This window comes from Schistocerca americana, chromosome 1 (genome assembly GCF_021461395.2).
Source record: "Schistocerca americana isolate TAMUIC-IGC-003095 chromosome 1, iqSchAmer2.1, whole genome shotgun sequence".
Taxonomy (NCBI): Eukaryota; Metazoa; Arthropoda; class Insecta; order Orthoptera; family Acrididae; genus Schistocerca; species Schistocerca americana.
In genome coordinates this window covers 995,454,631-995,474,764 of record NC_060119.1, presented here as the reverse complement: position 1 = coordinate 995,474,764, position 20,134 = coordinate 995,454,631, and the positions used below count along the sequence as shown (strand labels likewise).

The 20,134-nt window shown below is 45.0% G+C and overlaps 1 protein-coding gene across 2 annotated transcripts in view; it reads left to right on the top strand.

The window, feature by feature from the left end:
* LOC124616026 overlaps positions 1-20,134 on the top strand; it is an 86,271-nt gene that overhangs the window by 26,396 nt on the left and 39,741 nt on the right. The window contains exon 4 of one of the 2 annotated variants that reach the window (XM_047144247.1): positions 18,467-18,583. The exons of the other annotated variant lie outside the window; for it this stretch is intronic. Within the exon in view, the coding sequence (XP_047000203.1) occupies positions 18,467-18,583 (117 nt within the window). The remainder of the gene's footprint in view (positions 1-18,466; positions 18,584-20,134) is intronic. 2 annotated transcript variants of the gene reach the window in all.

Genomic DNA, 20,134 nt, shown 5'->3' with positions numbered 1-20,134 from the left:
TTGCAAAGGAAATGTGCCATATAAAATAATACAGTGCATGTACAAGCATCTGCCAACAACAAAATTTGTCAAAGGCTTTAGCAAGACTATAAAATGCTTCATAACAACAAATTGCCTCCGATGAGCGTGATGTCACAACAGTTTACATTAGTCATTTATGCAGTTTCAAGCGGGCTCATGCACACACGCAGTTGAGTCGTCTATGAGTAATGTTTTCTCCTACTTCTGGTTACAAAAAAGTGGCTGTTGGCTGTGGAAGCAGCAACCAGCTGCATGGGGTACTCGGAAAAATTTTACTGGTGCACCCAAGCTGCCAGATTCACACGTGCACAGCGGGCCTGGATCTAGTGGGGGGGGGGAGGGGGGCAACCGAGGCAATTTCGGGGGAGGGGTCAAATTCATATTCTAGAAGAAAAAAAAATCTTGTTTCACAAAGCACCTAGCATCCAGCGTACGTTGGTCTATTGATTATTCGTAAGATTTTGAAACACACCCCTGCTGGTTTTTTTGACGTTTTTGAACACATTCTATGTTGATTTCTGAATGAATTATAAGTTGATTTTTGAATGTGTACATAGTGTATGTGGTGTTTCTGTCAGGGGAATCCTCGTCACATTTAGAAATGAACTTTCCTGCAGACAAAACGGGACGGGGCTATACGAGCTGAGCGGAATAAAGCCGAACCAGTAAACGCCAACTGCTGCTTGTTTATGTTGTTGATTCTACTACTTTTTGGCCTCTTGCATGAGAATCTGGAGTGTATGAATGAAATATTAAACTATTTCCTAACATAAAGCTTTTTGATTGTATTAGGCCAAATAGGTATTTTGTATTTGTACTTCGTGAATTATATTGTCATACTATAAAAATGATCATTATTGCCAAAACAGTCTCACTTATTTGCTGTGTGTTACAATTGCTGCAACAATTTTATGCAGCACACAATGACAAAATAGATGTAATCAGATCGAGAAACTACACCAGTCTTGGGTACTATTTGTATTAACAGCTTTTTCATTAGGGTTTGGGTATCCTATATTTAATTTTATGTCACACAGAAGAGCAAGTTACTAGCTAATAGGCAATAAAGACTCCAGATTTTCTGAGGACTTCTTGTTCTCCAGGTTACAAATAATCCTATCCAGTATTAATTGCGTTTTCTTTTTTTTTATAAAATTTATTATTATTATTATGTTCTGATGTGCAGAGCGGTCTGAGTTACAGTGGGGGGGGGGGGGGGGGTGGAGTCTCCACGTGACCCATGTTTACATTTAGTGATTTTTCTGTCTCCTCTTCTTTTACTGCTTTCCCATCAGATGAAAAAAAGACGGATTTCTGTGGCTTGGAGCTATCAAGTGAATTAAAATACATTCACATAATTATGGAAGGCTAAAATGTGTTAGAGGTTTCAGATTTTGTTTTGTTTCCACCTTTCTGACAGTCGAGCATTAATTGTGTTGCAGAACAATAAAGTTATTTTTGTTGGTTTGCTAAAGAAATTTGGCTTTTATTAAGCTTTCCTGCTGAAGCAGTAAATTTATTTGAAATGAAGTGTTTAATTCCACATTATTGGCTAGTTTCAACTGTTTGCTGCATTTCAAGTGCAAATTTTCATCTTCTAGCAAGTATGGCACAATGCCATAATAAAGAACCAAACAGTACTGGTACTCCAAGAAAATTTCTGTCCCGAAAACCACACTGAAAAGCTTAATATCAGGTTGAGGCCTACGTCATTGGGAATCTGGACATACGAATGCGCGCTTTAAGGTGAACTATGCATTTTAGTATGGTTCATGAAATTCCGACGCTCTTGGAGTATCCTCTAATGTCTTGTTTCTTTTATGACAAAATGTAAGAAAGATCTTCTAATGTTTTACATGTACGAACATACTGGCTTCTTACGTCGCTGTAGCTGCGTAAGTACAGTGATGCCTCTTATCTGACTCTCTCTGACACTGCTGAAATGAATCTATTTTCGACAGGTCACAGGAAAATATTGGGAATTGTGAGTCAAAAACCATTGTTTTCCAGGTAAATTTCCTTTTACGCAAGATGAACTATGTGTGAGAATGTACGATGAATTTCTTAATTCACATAGCGTTTGTTCTCATTCAAAAATCAACTCTTTGATGACGAGCCATTTGGAAGAATTTCGAGCCCAGAAGATCAGAGATTTGTCGGTGCTAAAAATTTTACTGGTATATTTGTGTGATGTATCTTAAAGTGAAACATGCGCTAAACAGATCAACATTATATGTGAGAGCTTTGCTTTTCTTGCAGTAACACTATGTAAATTAACTTAAACCATTAGCTTTTCCTTTTGGTTGAATTTGAATTTATACTTTCGTAATGCGAAAACATACGGTGTACATGTTGCTGCACATCGAAGATCTTTCCAAAACGTGTTACTTCTCCCGAGTTTCGTTTTCTAAAGTACTGAGAAATTCTACACTGCTGTATAAAACCATATCCAGTCAAAGGATTGGTAAGGTTTACAGTTGCAACAGAAAGTATACTGTCACTTAACATGCAAAAGGAGTATTTTCACCTGGGAGAAAATGTGTTTTGAACCGGGAGATCCAGGAATTTTTTTCCTTGTCCGCGTATATGCCCTGTTCCTAAATCTGTGTTGACTGTGTGTCAATAGACTGTTCTCTTTGAGGTAATTGAAACAGTATATGTTCCAAAATCCTGATGCATATTGATGTTAATGATATGTGCCTGTAATTTATAGGATTACTCCTATTGCCTTTTTTGAATATTAGTGTGACCTGTGTAACTTTGCAGTCTTTTGGTATGGATTTTTCATGAGCAAGTGGCTGTATATGATTGAGTATGGAGATACTGCATCAGCATATCTAATTGGTATACAGTCTGAACCAGAAGACTTGCTTTTGTTAAGTGATTTAAATTGCTTCACTATCTGAGGATACATACTTTTAAGTAACTCATGTTGGCAGCTGTTCTTGACTTGAATTCTGCAATATTTACTTAGTCTTCTGTGGTGAAGGAATTGTGGAAGGCTGCTTTTAGTAACTTTGCTTTAGTAGCACTGGCACCAGTAGTGTTTCCATTGCCATTGCAGAGAGAAGGCATTTATTCTCTTGTGCAGCTAGCATACTTTAAGTAGGACTAGAATATCTTTGGATTTTGTGCTAGGTTTTGAGACAGTTTCATTGTGGAAACTATTATAATCGTCTCATAATGAAGTCTGCACTAAATTTCGACCGAGCGAGGTGGCGCAGTGGTTAGACACTGGACTCGCATTCGGGAGGACGACGGTTCAATCCCGCGTCCGGCCATCCTGATTTAGGTTTTCCGTGATTTCCCTAAATCACTCCAGGCAAATGCCGGGATGATTCCTTTCAAAGGGCACGGCCGACTTCCTCCCCCGTCCTTCCCTAATCCGATGAGACCGATGACCTCGCTGTCTGGTCTCCTTCCCCAAAAACAACCAACTAAATTTTGAGCTTCTGTAAAAGATCATTAATTTTGGGATTTTACATTCGTTTAAATTTGGCATGCTTTTTTTCCATTGTTTCCGCAACAGTATTCTGACCCGTTACTTGTGTACTGAGGGGTATCAGCTCCATTGTTTGTTAATTTATTTGGTGTAAATCTTTAACAACAGTGATGTTTAAATTTTAGTTTTGTATACATAATCGAAATAATTGCTGCACAATTTAAAGTGTCAAACTATTATTCTTAATCTGTACCAGTGCAGTAACTTTCCTGCAAAAAAAACTTTCAACAGAAGATATCTGTGTGCCATAAAACTATTTGAAAATTTATTACATTTCTAGCAATTTTAGCTCCAATAAAAATTTCCCTAGGCAACTTTCAAAATGGAAATAATCAAGTTTTCTGAACATATTTTATTGGTGTCTGAATGACAGTTACTTGTCAGAAATAGACAATTATGCAAGACTTTGATTCATTGATGCATTGTATACCACTAATTATTGTATGTCATATACCAAACAAATATAAAATTGTCTGAAATTTTTGACATTTGTGTGTTTCAGTGCAGAAGTTAACCTGTTCACCTGATGAGTAGATTCAAAGTAAAAAACTTTCTGTATTTGTTTTTCATCCTTTTTTTTAAAATTGGGATTTTGACTGGCACTGGGATTTTTTTAATACAGTTTTTAATCTCAAAACATGGAACAACACAGTAGTATATTTTATTTTCTTCATCCATACACACATCCTGTTTCAAGCTGTGCATCTATACATTGTTGTAGCTTTCTGTGAGTGTTGACTGTCAATAACATTTTGAAAAGTCCTTGTAGGAAAACGGAAATCTTGCAATCTGAGCACATTTATCTGCCACCTGTGCAAAAAGAACTACTTGTACATCTTCAGTCTTCCTTACTTATTCTACTTAACAGCTTGAAAATGTGGTCAACTTGCTCCTACGCCGGAGTTGAAGCCTCCATCACATTGTGGTTTCTTGATTCTTTCACCGATCTTTATCAGTGTGTCCTGTCTTGAATATTTCTCTGGTATTAAGGGTGACTCTCTTTGTTTCAGTTTGCTTTGTGTAGGAGGTTGCACTAGTTTCTATGAACAGTATCACATGTGGTTGTTCCATGGTTGGGAAACCAAAGGGGTAGGTCTGGGCTTGAATACCAATTGTCAACATAGAAAGTTCGTCTCTGTTCCAAATATACTTTCATATGTGTTGCCACTTTCACCTAATTGTTGAAGACAGATTCCAGTGTAATGCCTGTGTACACAATAAAATCCAGAACATAACCAGTCACACAGTACAAATATTTTTATTGCAAACCTTGTTTGGACAGAATATTTTGTTTCTAAGATAATTGCCCTTTTGACAACAAATGCCTTTAGTCAGTGCTGTGGGTAATACACAAAATTTATCAAAAATGTTTCTGGTCTTGAATAACCTTTTGCTTTGTTACTAGCAGAGTTATTATTAAAATTAAACATTCTCAAAATTAACTGAATACTGTTGCTGGACACAATTTCACCCAAGAATGTCACTAATTTTCAGTATTTTCATGTGAGCCAAGAGCAGACAAATAGCAATGAAGATATATAAAGTCCTCAAACCCCTGTTCTTTCAGCCTGTACAATTGAGAATGCTCTGATACTGGTGTTTGTCTTGGTGTAGAAAAAATTAAAGAAATGTGCTGTTCCACCATAATCTGTATTTGTGCCTGGAGGTGAATTGTGAAACATATGCACAAATCATTCAGATGTGTTGCTAAATTGTGTGTTTGCAGGCCTTCAGTTTATGAAGAATTTTCATCCCTTGTTGAACCAAACAGATGTGTTGTACCATTTGTTGCATATGACTCAAAATTGTTACTTAGTGGGTGTCCGGGGAATCACTACTACCATCGAAATGGAGCAGTTCATTCTCAGTGCAACTGGAATCTCTTGATACTTTTTACCTTTGCACGATCTCATTGATGTGCAATTTTTCTTCTTGTAAATGATTCTTCACCAGTTGGCAATAACTACAAACTAAATAAAAAAACAACAACAAAGAACCACGGCAGCAAATGCCCACAGGGACTCCAAATGAACAGACAAATATGGAACGACTGCTCAGTGTGGAAATAAAGGCTCTATGCAAGACACTTTTAGAGACTACACACATGATGCAGTGTTATTGGAAACTGTTAAGTGCTAGAGTATAGATAAGCCACTTCTGATGTGGCAAGTCGTGAATTGATCTGCTCTTCATATAAACTCACTAATTTAGTCAGTATGAATGCCAGGTGACTGTGCAAAACTGTGGTTTGTAATTGTGCAGCTTTCTTGATAAGTTGTGTGTGTGTGTGTGTGTGTGTGTGTGTGTGTGTGTGTGTGTGTGTGTGTGCGAATTTAGATTGTTTATCATTTGAAATGATCATGACATTAACATTCACTGAAGGATATTTAACCATTGTAGTACTTACGTTGTATTTGGTGAATGGCCTCCTTTACACCTAAATATTTACGTTGTAATAGTTGATACAGATTTTCATTTGCGTGGTGGATTGGGATCGTGTGCTTGCTTTACCACACACTGTAAGGTGGCTTGTGGAAAGTAGATGTAGAAGTGTTTGTGTCAGGTACTGAAACTTCCTCAATCCTTATTATGAAGCTTTGCCCACCTCAGTATGTTGGTGTCCCCTACAGAATGAAAGCCGAACCACTGGGCCAACAGAAGTCAGTATGCTGCACGTTTTTCCTCTGTTGAGCAGGATAGTTATCTTACAAGGTTTGTTTTCATTTGACATGAATTACGCGAAGTTTTATATGTCTGCATACCAGGATTATCTGTGGAATTTTTTTCACAATTCTTGTTTGTTTTTAGTATTCCTCTTTCCCATTTTCATTCTGAATTCCATTTTGTATAAATGTCATTAACCTCCCTCCCTTTCCACCCTTCCTTCCCCTCCTACATATATCTCTGTCGTGGTCTTCTTTTCAAACGGACATCTTTGTCCTTCAATCTCTGAGACATGAGACTTTTGTAACGGTTGCTTTCAAAGAAACTTCAAGCTTTGGATCACTCTCAAGTGTGTGTGTCTGTTACAACGCACCCCCCCCCCCTTCCCCCTGCGGGTCTGGGGTACAAATAGGCCCGAGGTATTCCTGCCTGTCATAAGAGGTGACTAAAAGGAGTTTCAACCATATCGGCCTTCATTGTGATGGTCCCCATTGGGGTTTGACCTCCATTTTTCAAAATTCTACAGAAGTACGAGCCTTTTGGGGAAGGACACCTTACGTGGTGTATCACCGGTCCTCAGTGCACTAAGACCTTGGCACTCGTCATCGTAACGGCGTCATAACTGCACCCACTGTTCATCAATTTGGGCCTAAACACCTGATGGGTTGCACAAGTTATGCTCACAGTGCGTCCCATCTGCACCTACGATCATGATGGACTTTCCATGGCATCCGAAATCCAGCACGGTAGCCAGCCCATTGTGGTGGGACCATCATGTACCCTCTAGGTTGTAGCCCCCTGACAACACAGGGATCGTACTGCCGATACCTGAGCTGCACCCTCCACACGTAAGCCAAGGAGTAGATGCCCGTCTACCTGGGGCATCAGGACTCCCGACAAGTCATTCTGCCAGGTGGCCCTTGGTGAGGCTGGGTGGCGCCCGTGGGGAGAGCCCCTGGTCAGAGTGGGTGGTATCAGGGCGGACGTTTCGCAGATGAAACGTCAACATGCATCAGGTCGCTCCGCAGCTGCGTCTTCTAAGAGGACAGGTTCTGTCTCTGTCTCTGGTTCTGGTACTACTGCCTTTCCCCCCTTGGCCACTCCCTGGGAGGAAGGACAGGCCCACCGGCTTGGGGCGAAATACTTCCCCCGCTATGGGGGGACGTTCGCCACCTCAAAGCCCATGTTCTCTGTAGAGCATATCCGAGGATATCTTCGGAGAAATTTGGGCTCTTAGTAAAATGCGTTCGGGGTCCATTCTCATAAAGACCACCTCCGCCACACAGTTGGCGGTGCTCCAGGCATGCGGCCGACTAGGGGACATCCCAGTGTCCATTGTCCCACATTTGGTGCTTAATAGGACGCAGGGGATGGTGCTCAATAGGACACGGGATTATTTTCCATCGGGACCTCCTGCTGCAATCTGATGAGGAGCTCAGGGCCAACCTGGAGTGCCATGGCATTCATTTCGTCCGGCGAGTCCAGCGCGGCCCCAAAGGTCGTCGCGTCGATACTGGGACCTTTATCCTTGCCTTCGAGGGGGATGTTCTCCCAGAGAAGGTAAAGGTGATGTGCTACCAGTGCGAAGTGCGGCCTTACGTCCCGCCTCCTATGCGATGCTTTCGATGTCTGCGCTTTGGGCACATGTCGTCACGGTGTGAAGCTGAGCCCCTCTGGGGATTGTGGACGTCCTCTTCGTGAGGGACATTTCAGATCTTTCGATTGCCCTGCATATCAGAAGGAGAAGAAGATACAAGAATTGAAAACCTTGGACCGTCTGTCTTATTCTGAGGCCAAGAAGAAATATGACCGCCTCCATCCTGTGATGTTGACAACGTCGTTTGCTTCGGACGTGTCCACTCCTTCCGCAATATCCTCACCCCTATCCTGTCCCCCCTCCGCCTCCTCACCCCATCCGGGGTCTATGCCTCCGCCTCCCAACTCCCTCCCTTCCAATTCCTCCTCCCTCGCAGCCCCTGCCCCCTCTGCCCCAGGGGCCGCCCTTCCTCCTCCTCCTCCACCTGAGAAGCGATCCTCTTCTCAAGCGTCCATCGGGGAAACGTTACGGACCCCGGCTTCCGAGGTCCGGCGTTCCAAAAAGGACTCTGAGCGTGAGGACTTTCAATGGGTCCAGCCCCCACAGCCCACCATCCCTGTGACTCATCGGTCTTCCAAGAAGGCCTCAAAGAAGAAGTCTTTATCCCCCTCTCCACCCCGCCGCGTTTCGTCTGATGCTCCATCAGACAGTCACTGCTCCCAGACGTCCTCAGTTTCGCCGGGATGCTCTGCTGCCAGGCGCTCAGCTGGCCTGTCGTCGGCGGACGATGTTGCCCTTCCTGTGGAACCCAGGAATGTGGCCGCAGCTGGCGACGACTTGATGGAACAGGATCCGCCTCCCGACGGTTGTAGCGATGTTCCCTCGATACCTGGCCCTCCACGGCCGTCGAGGTGACCAGCTTTCCACCCATTTCGTTCCCCCTTTCTCTGATTCACGATGGCTCTTCTGTTACATTGGAACATGAGGTATTGAATCTAATCAGGAGGAATTACGTCTGCTCCTCTGGCTGCACTGTCTGCTTGTCATTGGTCTCCAGGAAACAAAGTTACCCCTAACTGACCGTATTGCTGTTACTCACTATACCTCCGAGCGATCTGACCTAACCCCTGTGGACGGTATTCCAGCTCATGATGGGGTCATGTTGCTCATTCGGGACGATGTCTATTACCATCCCATCCCATTGATCACCCCACTCCAAGCAATAGCTGTCCGTATTACTCTTTCTGCCTTTACTTTTTCTGTTTGTACTGTCTACACTCCATTGTCATCCGCAGTTAGTCGGGTTGACATGATGCACCTGATAGCCCAGCTTCCTCCGCTGTTTTTATTGTTTGGCGACTTCAATGCCCATCATCCCCTTTGTGGTTCTCCTGCATCCTGTCAGAGAGGCTCCCTCTTGGTGGATGTTTTCAACCATCTTGATCTTGTCTGCCTCCCCCCGACTTTCCTCTCAGACTCTACTCATACCTACACCCACTTGGACCTCTCGATCTGTTCTACCACTCTTGCCCGTCGGTTCAAGTGGTATGTCCTTTCTGACACCTGTTCGAGGGGATTTTACTCCTCCCTGGCGACCTTTCCGGACCAAGATTTTCTCAGCTGTGACAGTCAGGTCGAATACATCACGGCTGTTATCATCAATGCTGCCAAATGTTCCATTCCTTGTACTACATTTTCTTCACGTCGCGTTTCCGTCCCCTGGTGGAGTGAGGCTTGCAGGGACGCTATCCTTGCTCGAAGATGTGCTTTACGTACCTTTCGCCGCTATCCTACGCTGGCGAATTGTATTAATTACAAACGTCTCCGAGCGCAATATCGTCGAGTCATCAAAGGCAGCAAAAAAGCTTGTTGGGCCTCTTTCACAAGCTCCTTTAACAGTTTTACTCCCTCTTCTGTCGTCTGAGATGGTCTGCGCCGGCTGTTGGGCATTAAGGCCCACTCCTCGATACCTGGCCTGACTTCAGGTAATGAGAGTCGATGCAACCTCCCACATTTGCTATATCTTTTGCATCCCTGGTACAGAAGCCTACTCCAAAAGTCGATGCCTCAACGCAGACTGAGGTGGTGAGTGTTGGCACTAACACCTGGAGCTGTCAGTGCTCTTGCAACGCAGCCAGTGTTTGAGCCAGTAGCCCCTACTCGAACGGCAGACAAAGGTACAGTGGCGAACTTGGTCTAGCCCCTCGCGCCTCCAACAGCTGTGGTTGTTCCCAAGCCCAGTGCGCCAATTACCACTCCCACATCAGCTCCCCCAAAGTCCACCAAACCACAGAAAGCTACTGTACAGCAGCAACAGCGGGTCAAATCCCGTGGTAAACCATCTGACCATGCAGATGTTGTTTTACGTGAGGCTTCATCCGACTCTTCCCCAGAGTTGATGGAGTACGACGTATGTGTGGGGCAGTCATCTCGTCCCACGCCTGCCCCTCCACCTGCTGCGGTCTCCCCGCCCCGTCGGAGAGACCGGATGAAGGTGCTACCCCCAACATAGATGGCTCCCATACTCCAGTGGAACTTGCAAGGGTTCAGGACGCATGTGGAGGAACTTCGTCTACTCTCTCAGGGTAGACCACTGTGTCTCTGTCTCCAGGAGACATATTTCCATCCATCATACTCCCCTGAGATACGAAGCTATACACTCCACAAAAAGGACGACCTGCATGGAGAGAGAGCTAGAGGAGGCGTAGGTATTTTCGTCAGGACGGATTACCACTCCTCGCCTCTCTCACTTACGACGACTTTACAGGCCGTCACTGTGTCCGTGCACGTGCGTCATCCATTGACTCTATGTTCACTTTACTTGCCCCCACATGATGCTCTTGATGAAGCGGCCCTCACCGACCTTCTTACTCAGCTCCCCCAGCCATTCATTATTTGTGATGATTTTAATGCCCACAATGTGCTTTGGGGCTCTGCAATTACCTGCACCAGGGGTAGAGCGATTGAGAGGCTTCTTCTGTCATCCTGTGCCTACTTGCTCAATGGAGGACAGAGTACTCATTTCTGCACGGCGACTGGGTCGTTCTCTGCCATTGATCTCTCGCTTTGCTCTCCAGCTCTTGCCGCCAGTGCTCACTGGGAAGTGGTTGCTGACTTGCACGGCAGTGATCATTTCCCAATCTGGATTCACCTGCCAGATGGCGTGGGGCCCGAAAGGAGACCACCACGATGGGTGCTCAGTGGAGCTGACTGGACACTTTATAGCCAGTTGGCCCACTTCGAACACTGTGCGAATGTTGAGGTGTGGGTGGATCATATTACCAAAACGGTCCACCACACCGCTGCAGCATCCATTCCACAGTCCACAGGCCACCGGAAGAGGCCACCTGTGCCTTGGTGGAGTGCCGAATGCCGCTCTGCAATCAGGACCAGGCGTGCGGCTCTGCGTCGGTTCAAGTGTCGGCCGACTGCTGCGAATCTTGCAGCCTTTCGGGTGGCGAGGGCAAGATGTCGCCGCATTATTCGTGAGAGCAAGAAGAGGTCGTGGCAAACGTTCCTGAACACCATTAATCGTTCCACCAAAAGTTCCATTGTGTGGGAGACCATCGGGAGAATTTCTGGCAGAGGAGGGAGGTGCCCCATAGCTGCTGTAATGACTAACGGCACTCTCCACACAGATCCGCGAGACATTGCCCAGACTATGGCGGCGTATTTTGCCACAGTTACTGCAACAACCAGTCAGGATCCAGGTTTCCAGCGCCATAGAGCGGTTGTTGAGAGATGTAGTCTGAACTTCCAGTCCACCTCTCATGAAGTTTACAACTGCCCATTTTCTATGTGGGAGCTGGATTCTGCATTGTCTGGAGCTCGTGACACATCCCCTGGTCACGACAGGATCCACTACAGTATGCTATGGCACCTCACAATGCACAACAGAGAACTCCTCCTCGCAGTTTTTAATGACATTTGGGCGTCGGGTCACTTTCCTGACGCGTGGCGTGAGGCAGTTTTAATCCCTTTTTTAAAACCTGTGAAAGACCGCACGAGCCCAAGTAGCTACCGTAGTATTGCCCTCACTAGTTGCATAGGGAAGACCTTGGAGCGGATGGTCAACCGCCACCTTGTCTGGATGTTAGAATCCCGGCAACTCCTTAGTCGCTTTCAGTGTGGGTTCAGGAGGTTTCGTTCCACCTTCGATAACCTTGCCCTCCTGGAGGTGGCTATACAACAAGCTTTCCTTCACTGTCATCACCTTCTAGGTGTATTTTTCGACATCGAGAAGGCCTATGATACTACTTGGAGGTGTCTCATCCTGGAGCAGCTTCACGACTGGGGTTTTCGTGATTGTCTTCCTCTTTTTATTCAGTCTTTCCTCTCGCCACGATATTTTAGATACCGAATTGGTGACGTCCTGTCTGATCGCTTTGAGCAGGCGAATGGTGTCCCTCAGGGTAGCGTTTTAAGTGTGACTCTCTTTGCCATCGCTATTAATAGCATTACGTCCATAGTGAAAAGTCCTGTCCAGTGTTCTTTGTTTGTGGATGATTTCTCTTTGTTCTGCTCTTCTTCAAGCCTTGCAACGACATCTCGTCAGTTGCAACTTACGATTAGGCGTTTGGATGACTGAGCGCAGAAGAGTGGGTTTCAGTTTTCCGCCGAGAAGTCTGTATGTGTTCATTTTAACCGTTCTCGTTCGATTTTAACCTTTCCTGAGTTGCGGTTGAGGGACACTATTCCTACTTTCACAGACACGGTGAGATTTCTGGGGCTCATTTTTGACTCGAGGCTCACGTGGTTACCTCGTCTTAAAGACCTGAAACGGCGGTCGCTTCAGGCTTTAAGTATATTAAAATGTCTTAGCCACAGTACATGGGGAGCTGACAGGACTTGTCTGCTCCAGTTTTACAGGGCGTTTGTGCAATCTTGGCTCGATTATGGGTGCACGGTGTATGGGCCTGCGAGGCCTTCTTACTTAAAGATTTTGGATGTTGTCCACCATGAAGGGCTTCGGTTGGCCACTGGGGCATTCCGAACTAGCCCCATACCAAGCCTCTGTGCAGAGGCAGGTGAACCGCCACTTCATATGCGGCGACGGCTACTCACGGTACGCCAGGCATATAAAACTTTGTCCACACCATACACACCTGCATACCATACCGTTGCTCAGCCTCCTCTGGCACGGTTATTTCATAACCGGCAACGTGCGACGCAGCCCTATGGGATTCGCGCAAAGGATTGCCTCGCTGCGATGTCTATGGCTGGTCTTCGTGTTTTACGTCGCGGTTGGAGCAGATCTCCATGTTGGCTCCTCCGGAGACCCAAACTTATTTTAGATTTGACTCGTTTTAAGAAGGATGGCACGCCAGATTTTACATTCCAGTCACTGTTTTTTAACATTTTAGATGTGCATCACGGTTTCACTGTCGTTTACACTGATGGCTCCAAACAGGAGAATTTCCTTGGCTGTTCTGTGGTGTTCCCTGCTCATGTTACCCGGATTCACCTCCCTGCTGAATATACTGTTTTCGCAGCGGAGCTCCACGCGATCCTGAAGGCACTGGTGGAGATGCATCGTGTTCGGAGCGATCGATTTCTTCTCTGCTCCGATTCTCTTAGTGCCTTACAATCACTGCAGAACGTATACCCGACTGAGGAGATGATCCAGCTGATACATGACCAACTGTACTTGCTCCAACAGCGGGGTAAAGAGGTATCCTTCTGCTGGGTGCCTGGTCATGTCGGCATATGGGGGCAATGAACAGGCTGATCGGGCTGCCAAGGAGGCCTGTAGAGAGCAGGATGTGGTCCAGTGTCCTATCCCCTTGCAGTCAGTCATCGCTGCACTCCACAGGAAGTGCATGGAGTTGTGGGAGGACGAATGGCTGGCGGTGATGGCCAATAAATTGCGGTCGGTCAAGTTAACCACTCGGCTGTGGCGTTCCTCCTGCCGGTTGCTCAGGCGGGAAGAGGTGGCCCTCACGCGTCTTCGGATCGGGCACTGTCCTCTGACGCATAGCTATTTATTACGGCGGGAGGATCCTCCGTTTTGTGATGCTTGTGGTGTGCACATCTCTGTCCGGCACATTTTAACAGACTGCATTTTATACCGTGATGCAAGGGCAGAAGCACAAGTTGATGGGGATCTGCCTTGTGTTTTAGCTAACGATGAGACGTGTGTGTCTAGGGTTTTTAAGTTTTGTGATGTGTCTGGACTCTGGCCTAAACTTTTAGGCTGGAGGTTTTAGTGTGTTGCAGAGTGGCTGACTTCTCCCTTTTTTCCTTGCAGTCAGCCAGCCACTTCCATCTGCTACATTGTTTTAGCTCCCTCTACCATTTTCTTCCTGTGTTGTCCATGTTTTACTGCTGACGCCCTGCTTCATCCCACGCTTCGGTGTGGGTGAGCACATATTTTTCAATGATTGTTCCCCTTGTTTTATGTTCCGTTTTATGTCAATGTTCTGAGTTTTTTTTTTCTTGACACCCGTCTCACTATGATACTGAACGGGCGCTGAAGACCTTGCTGTCATGCGCCCACAAACCCCTCTTCTACTACTACTTCAGGTAATGAGGTACTTGTGGATCCTGTGGATGTCTCCAATGCTTTCGGCTGCTTTTTCGCGGGGGTTTCAAGCTCCGCCCATTACCACCCTGCCTTCCTTCCCAGAAAAGAGGCTCGGCAACCTTCCTTCCACTCGCTGAATCTGGAAGATTATAATGCCCCCTTTACTATGCAGGAACTCGAACGTGCACTTGCACTGTCCCGGTCCTCTGCTCCGGGGCCAGATGCCATTCACGTTCAGATGCTGACACACCTTTCTCCGGCAGGCAAATGCTTTCTCCTTCATACCTATAACCGCGTCTGGACCGCAGGTCAGGTCCGCATGCGTTGGCGTGAGGCTGTCGTTCCCATACCCAAACCCGGGAAGGATAGAAACCTTCCTTCTAGTTACCGCCCAATTTCTATTACAAGCTGTGTCTGTAAGGTGATGTAGCGCATGGTTATCGCTCGGTTGGTTTGGATTCTTGAATCTCAACGGCTACTTACTAATGTTCAATGCGGCTTTCGTCAACGCCGCTCCGCTGTTGACCACCTTGTGACCTTGTCGACGTTCATCATGAACAACTTCTTGTGAAAGCGCCAAACGGTAGCTGTGTTCTTAGATTTGGAGAAGGCTTACGATACCTGTTGGAGAGGAGGTATCCTCCGCACTATGCACAGGTGGGGCCTACGTGGTCGCCTGCCCCTTTTTATTGATTCATTTTTAACAGATCGAATGTTTAGGGTACGTGTGGGTTCCGTATTGTCAGACGTCTTCCTCCAGGAGAACGTAGTGCTTCAGGGCTCCGTTTTGAGCGTAGCCCTTTTTGCCATAGCGATCAATCCCATTATGGATTGCATTCCCCCTAACGTCTCCAGCTCTCTTTTCGTCGATGACTTCGCGATCTACTGCAGTGCCCAGAGAACATGCCTCCTGGAGCGCTGCCTTCAGCATTGTCTTGACAGCCGCTACTCATGGAGTGTGGCTAATGGCTTCCGGTCCTCTGAAGAGAAGACGGTTTGCATCAACTTTTGGCGATATAAAGCATTCCTTCCACCATCCTTACATCTCGGTCCCGTTGTTCTCCCCTTCGTTTAGATAACGAAGTTTTTAGGGCTCACACTGGACAGGAAACTTGGTTGGTCTCCGCATGCCTCTTATTTGGCTGCCCGTTGTACACGTTCTCTTAATGTCCTCCGTGTTCTTAGTGGTTCATCTTGGGGAGCGGATCGCACTGTCCTGCTTCGATTATATCGGTCCATAGTCCGATCAAAGCTGGATTATGGGAGCCTCATCTACTCGGCCATCCCTCTTACGCCATCTCAACTCCATCCATCATCGGGGGTTAAGTCTTGCAACCGGAGCATTCTATACCAGTCCCATCAAGAGTCTTTATGCTGAAGCTGCCGAATTATCATTGACCTACCGGTGCGACATACTGCTTTGTCGGTATGCCTGCCGGCTGTCATCAATGCCCGACCACCCCTCTTGTCAATCCTTCTTCGACGATTCTCTCGACTGTCAGTATGGGTTGCATGTGTCTGCCCTGCTGCCCCCTGGAGTCCGGTTTCGTCGCCTGCTTCGACAATTGGATTTTGCCCTCCCTACCACCTTCAGAGAGGGTGAGAGCCCGACTCCACCCTGACTCCAGGCTCCGGTTCACATTCATCTTGACCTCCGCTCGCTCCCGAAGGAGGCTACTCCGGATGCAGTGTATTGCTCACGGTTTGTCGAACTTCGTGCGCGACTCGCCAATAACACCTATATTTACACTGATGGCTCCAAAACTGACGATGGTGTCGGCTGTGCCTTTGTCGTCAAGGACATCACCTTTACATACCGGCTCCTCGACCAGTGTTCCAGCTTTACGGCCGAGCTTTTTGCTCTCTCTCGGGCTGTTCAGTATGTCCACTGCCACCGCCATTCTCCGTATGTACTCTGCTCTGATTCACTCAGTGCTCTTCAGAGCCTTGGAGCTCCATGTCCGGTCCATCTCTTGGTGCAACGGATACAGCAATCCCTCCATTCTTTTGCTGATGATGGCTCTCCTGCTACCTTTATGTGAGTTCCAGGCCATGTAGGAGTGCCTGAGAATGAGGCTGCTGATGCTGCGCCCAAGGCTGCAGTCCTCCTGCCTCGACCAGCCTCCCTTTGTGTCCCATCATCTGACATTAGTGGGGTTGTTTGTAAGAGGTTTGTGTCATTATGGTGGGACACTTGGTTGTCACTTCAAGAAAATAAGCTCCGGGCCATAAAACCGTTCCCAACAGCTTGGACAATCTCCTCCTGACCATCTCGGCGAGAGGAGGTCATTTTGGCCAGGTTGCGGATTGGGCATTGCTGGTTTAGCCACCGCTACCTGCTATCTGGTGACCCCGCCCCGCGGTGCCCTTGTGGTAATGCATTGACAGTCCGCCATGTTTTATTGCCATGTCCCCGTTTTAATGAATCTTGTGTTGTCCTGTCTCTGCCCTCTAACCTACAGGAAATTTTAGCTGATGATGCTCGAGCGGCTGCTCGTGTTCTTCGTTTTATCACTTTGACGGACTTATCCAAAGACATCTAACTCTTTTATTTTCTCTGCGTCCTTGTAAGAACTCCCCCCCCCCCCCCCCCCCTCCCCCCAGGAGTTATCCCAGATTATACGTGCACGTACATTTGTGACTGGGCGCTAATGACCTCAGTAGTAAGCGCCCTAAACCCCCCACCCCCACCCCCACCCAAAAAAAAAAAAAAAAAAAAAAAATCCTCTTGCTGTTCGTGTGAATTTTGTAATGGTGTGTCAATAGTTTACATTTATCATTTTTCAGTAATGTTCCCATCTTTTCAGGGATTCTCCCCACCACTCATTATTTAATGATCTGAGCCGATGTTATATCTTCTATTAACTGAGACATGTTGGAACAATTTACTTACTCTTTTTATAAGATATAATTAATGATGTGTTTCTGACCTTAAGCCTATCAAATGAAATTAAATGGTTGTGTGGTATTATTGGGCAGTGGACACTCTATGGAGTTGGAGTAGTAGTAGATTGGTGTTTAACGCCCTGTCGACAACGAGGTCATGAGAGAAGCAGCACAGGCTTGGATTAGGGAAGGAGCGGGGTGTGCACTTTCAAAGGAACCATCCCAGCATTTGTCAGCAGCGATTTAGGGAAATCACAGAAAACCCAAGTCAGAATGGCCAGATATAAGTTTTTATGGTGTTGTTTATCCACCTAGTGCAGGTCTTCATTTGATGTCACTTCAGCAACTTGTGTGTCTATGATGATAACACAACACCCAGTCCCTGAGCAGCTAAAATTTCTGACCTGGCCAGGAATTGAAGCCAAGCCCCCTGCATGACAATGAGCTGTGCTGACCACTCAACTACAGTCAGACTAGCCTGACATATGTATAGGTGTTAGGATTTATGTTTAAAACTGGATTTTCAGTTGTACATGTTTTCAAACTGTCTGTGTCATGTCAGCAACATTGATCGTTGGTTCTCAGTGCATGGGCAGTAGTGCACTTATAGGTTATTTCCCTTCGATGCTTTGAGCTCGCTTATAGTTAGATGATCATTCTTGTTGATGACATTTTGCAGATGTGAGAAGAAGTCATGTTACTGATAAATCTTGAAACTGTTACTGCGCAACAAAAATACACAACCTAATGACCCCTATAGTGAGGGTAACTTAAAATTCTCTGCTTGCAGACTTTCTTGCGCCATACTTTTTTCAGCGCTTTTTATCAAGTCACGTGGCATTTTAAGTAAGGCCCTTGACACTCTTTCCAGTGTAACGGGATTCAAATACTGCTACTCCCATAGAGGTTGATTTTCTATGCATAGGTGAAGCGCTGGGATGGCTTCTTCGAAATGTTCATTGTTCTCCATCTTTGCACCTTTACTGTGTGACACAAGATTAAATGTGCTGCACAGTATATGTTAGGAAGGGTAAAATTAGTTTTGTCCACCCTTACACTACCAAAGAAGCACCTTTCAGCACATGAATGAGGTTTATTTTTGTTTTTTCAGACTTTATTATTGTGGCTTAAGAATGTTAAGCCAAGTGCTTTAAGCTGGGCAATCAACTTAAAATTATAGGTCAGTATGTATTAGGAAATGTTAAGTTCCGTAATATTGTTTCATATGTTTTCAGATTTTAAATGAATTTGATTACAAATTGTTCACTTGTAATTTTTCTGAGATGACAAAGAATAGGATTAAGCGTGATGTGTAATAGGGAAATCTGAACAGGAGGTTGGTCGTCGAGGCCGCAAACGTGGCCGGAGGGAAGAATACTGGGATGTTTGGGACTGTGAGCAACTCAAGCGCTCTGCTGCTGTGGAATGCCTCATGTCTGCTTCTGATCAGGTATAAGACTTAGGTTTGATTCAAAGCCCTTTTTTTTTTTTTTTTTACTGAGATAACAGAAGCTTGAGTTGACACATTTATTTTGTATCTTTTGGTGTGGCTATTTTGTTTTCTGTTGCCTGCTTTTCGCACTTGCCTGTAGTAACATGGCTGCTATTATATTGAAGCTTTCTGTTCGTCATTATTTGTTTGTAACAGTAATTCATGCTGAAAAGAAATTGTAGTAGTTTGAAATTTTAGCTGTTGAACACCTGATTTCTTGCCTGAAAGAAAGGTGATGCATGAAACTTCTATGCAACTGTGTACAGAACTTAGTATTGTTTCTCATCCGACTGTCTGTTACATATGACCTTTTGTCTATAATTGGGATAAAAACATTTAAGGTACTGAAATGTCATAGTATTTACTTTTGTGTTATAATGTGTTACTGTAACAAACTAGGCAACACTTGGGGATTCATAGATGATTTCCAACCATTTTTTGCCATGTTCATAACCTTGGTAAAGAGATCATTTTAGTTCACCTTAATATAGAACACTGTCCTTCAGCCCATCTCTTCCTTCTGCATCATAAAGAAATTCCAGAAAGGCTTTTTATGCATTTGAAACTTGCATACACATTACTATTTCTTTGTAAAGTCTAATAAAGGTGGTATTAGATACACTAACTTCAAACCAAGTAACAACTTTTTATTGGTTAAAATGGGCAAACACTTGAAGTTTTATGTTATTGTATAGCCCAATCAGTCAAATTTAGTCAGTTCAAACCCTTACACGTATGTCAAGTCACAAATGCACATATATATATTCACAAATGCATATGTATATATTTGGTGACAGTTCTGATAATGGGAGTTTTATAATGACCTAAAACCAACGTAATTATCATAGTCATCCTTGATGTCGTGTAATTTAGTCATTCTAATATGAATTGCCAGAGTCTGCTTTACTAACACCGTGGACAACGGCAGCTGCTTGATTGTAGAATATGCCCATTGTTAACATTAAAATCTGAATTCTCTGTAGAACCAAGGCCACTCAAGATAATGATTTAAAAGTCAATGTTATACAGGTTTTTAAGAGTGTCTGAACTGAAACTTTTGGCTACTTAAGACGCCATTCATCTACCAAAACTTTAAAAATGCTCCATATCCAGAGGTCTAGTGCATTCACCACCACCCACCTGCTCATAAACCGTTATATGGGTGCTCTTGTGTAGAACTATCCTGTGAGGATCAAATAGGTCTTCTAACATCGTGGTACAAAAAGCTTGTAATTTCCTGTTACTCATTTGAACTTGATTATCTGAAAATCAATGGATTGATTAATACTTGCTTGTCCTGAACTTGGGAGAATTTCTTATTTATTAGCAGGTAAATAAAGAGCTCACAGTAGGAGTTGTGGTCTTAGTGTATGGTTATTGCTGTATACTACAAGAAATAAGAAGAAATTTTTAGCGTTTTCTGTGCAGTTCAATGTAGAAACCTTTTAATGTAAGCTAAGTGTCTAATGTAACTGCGTAATACATAACATTTCCCCTGTTTATGGGAAT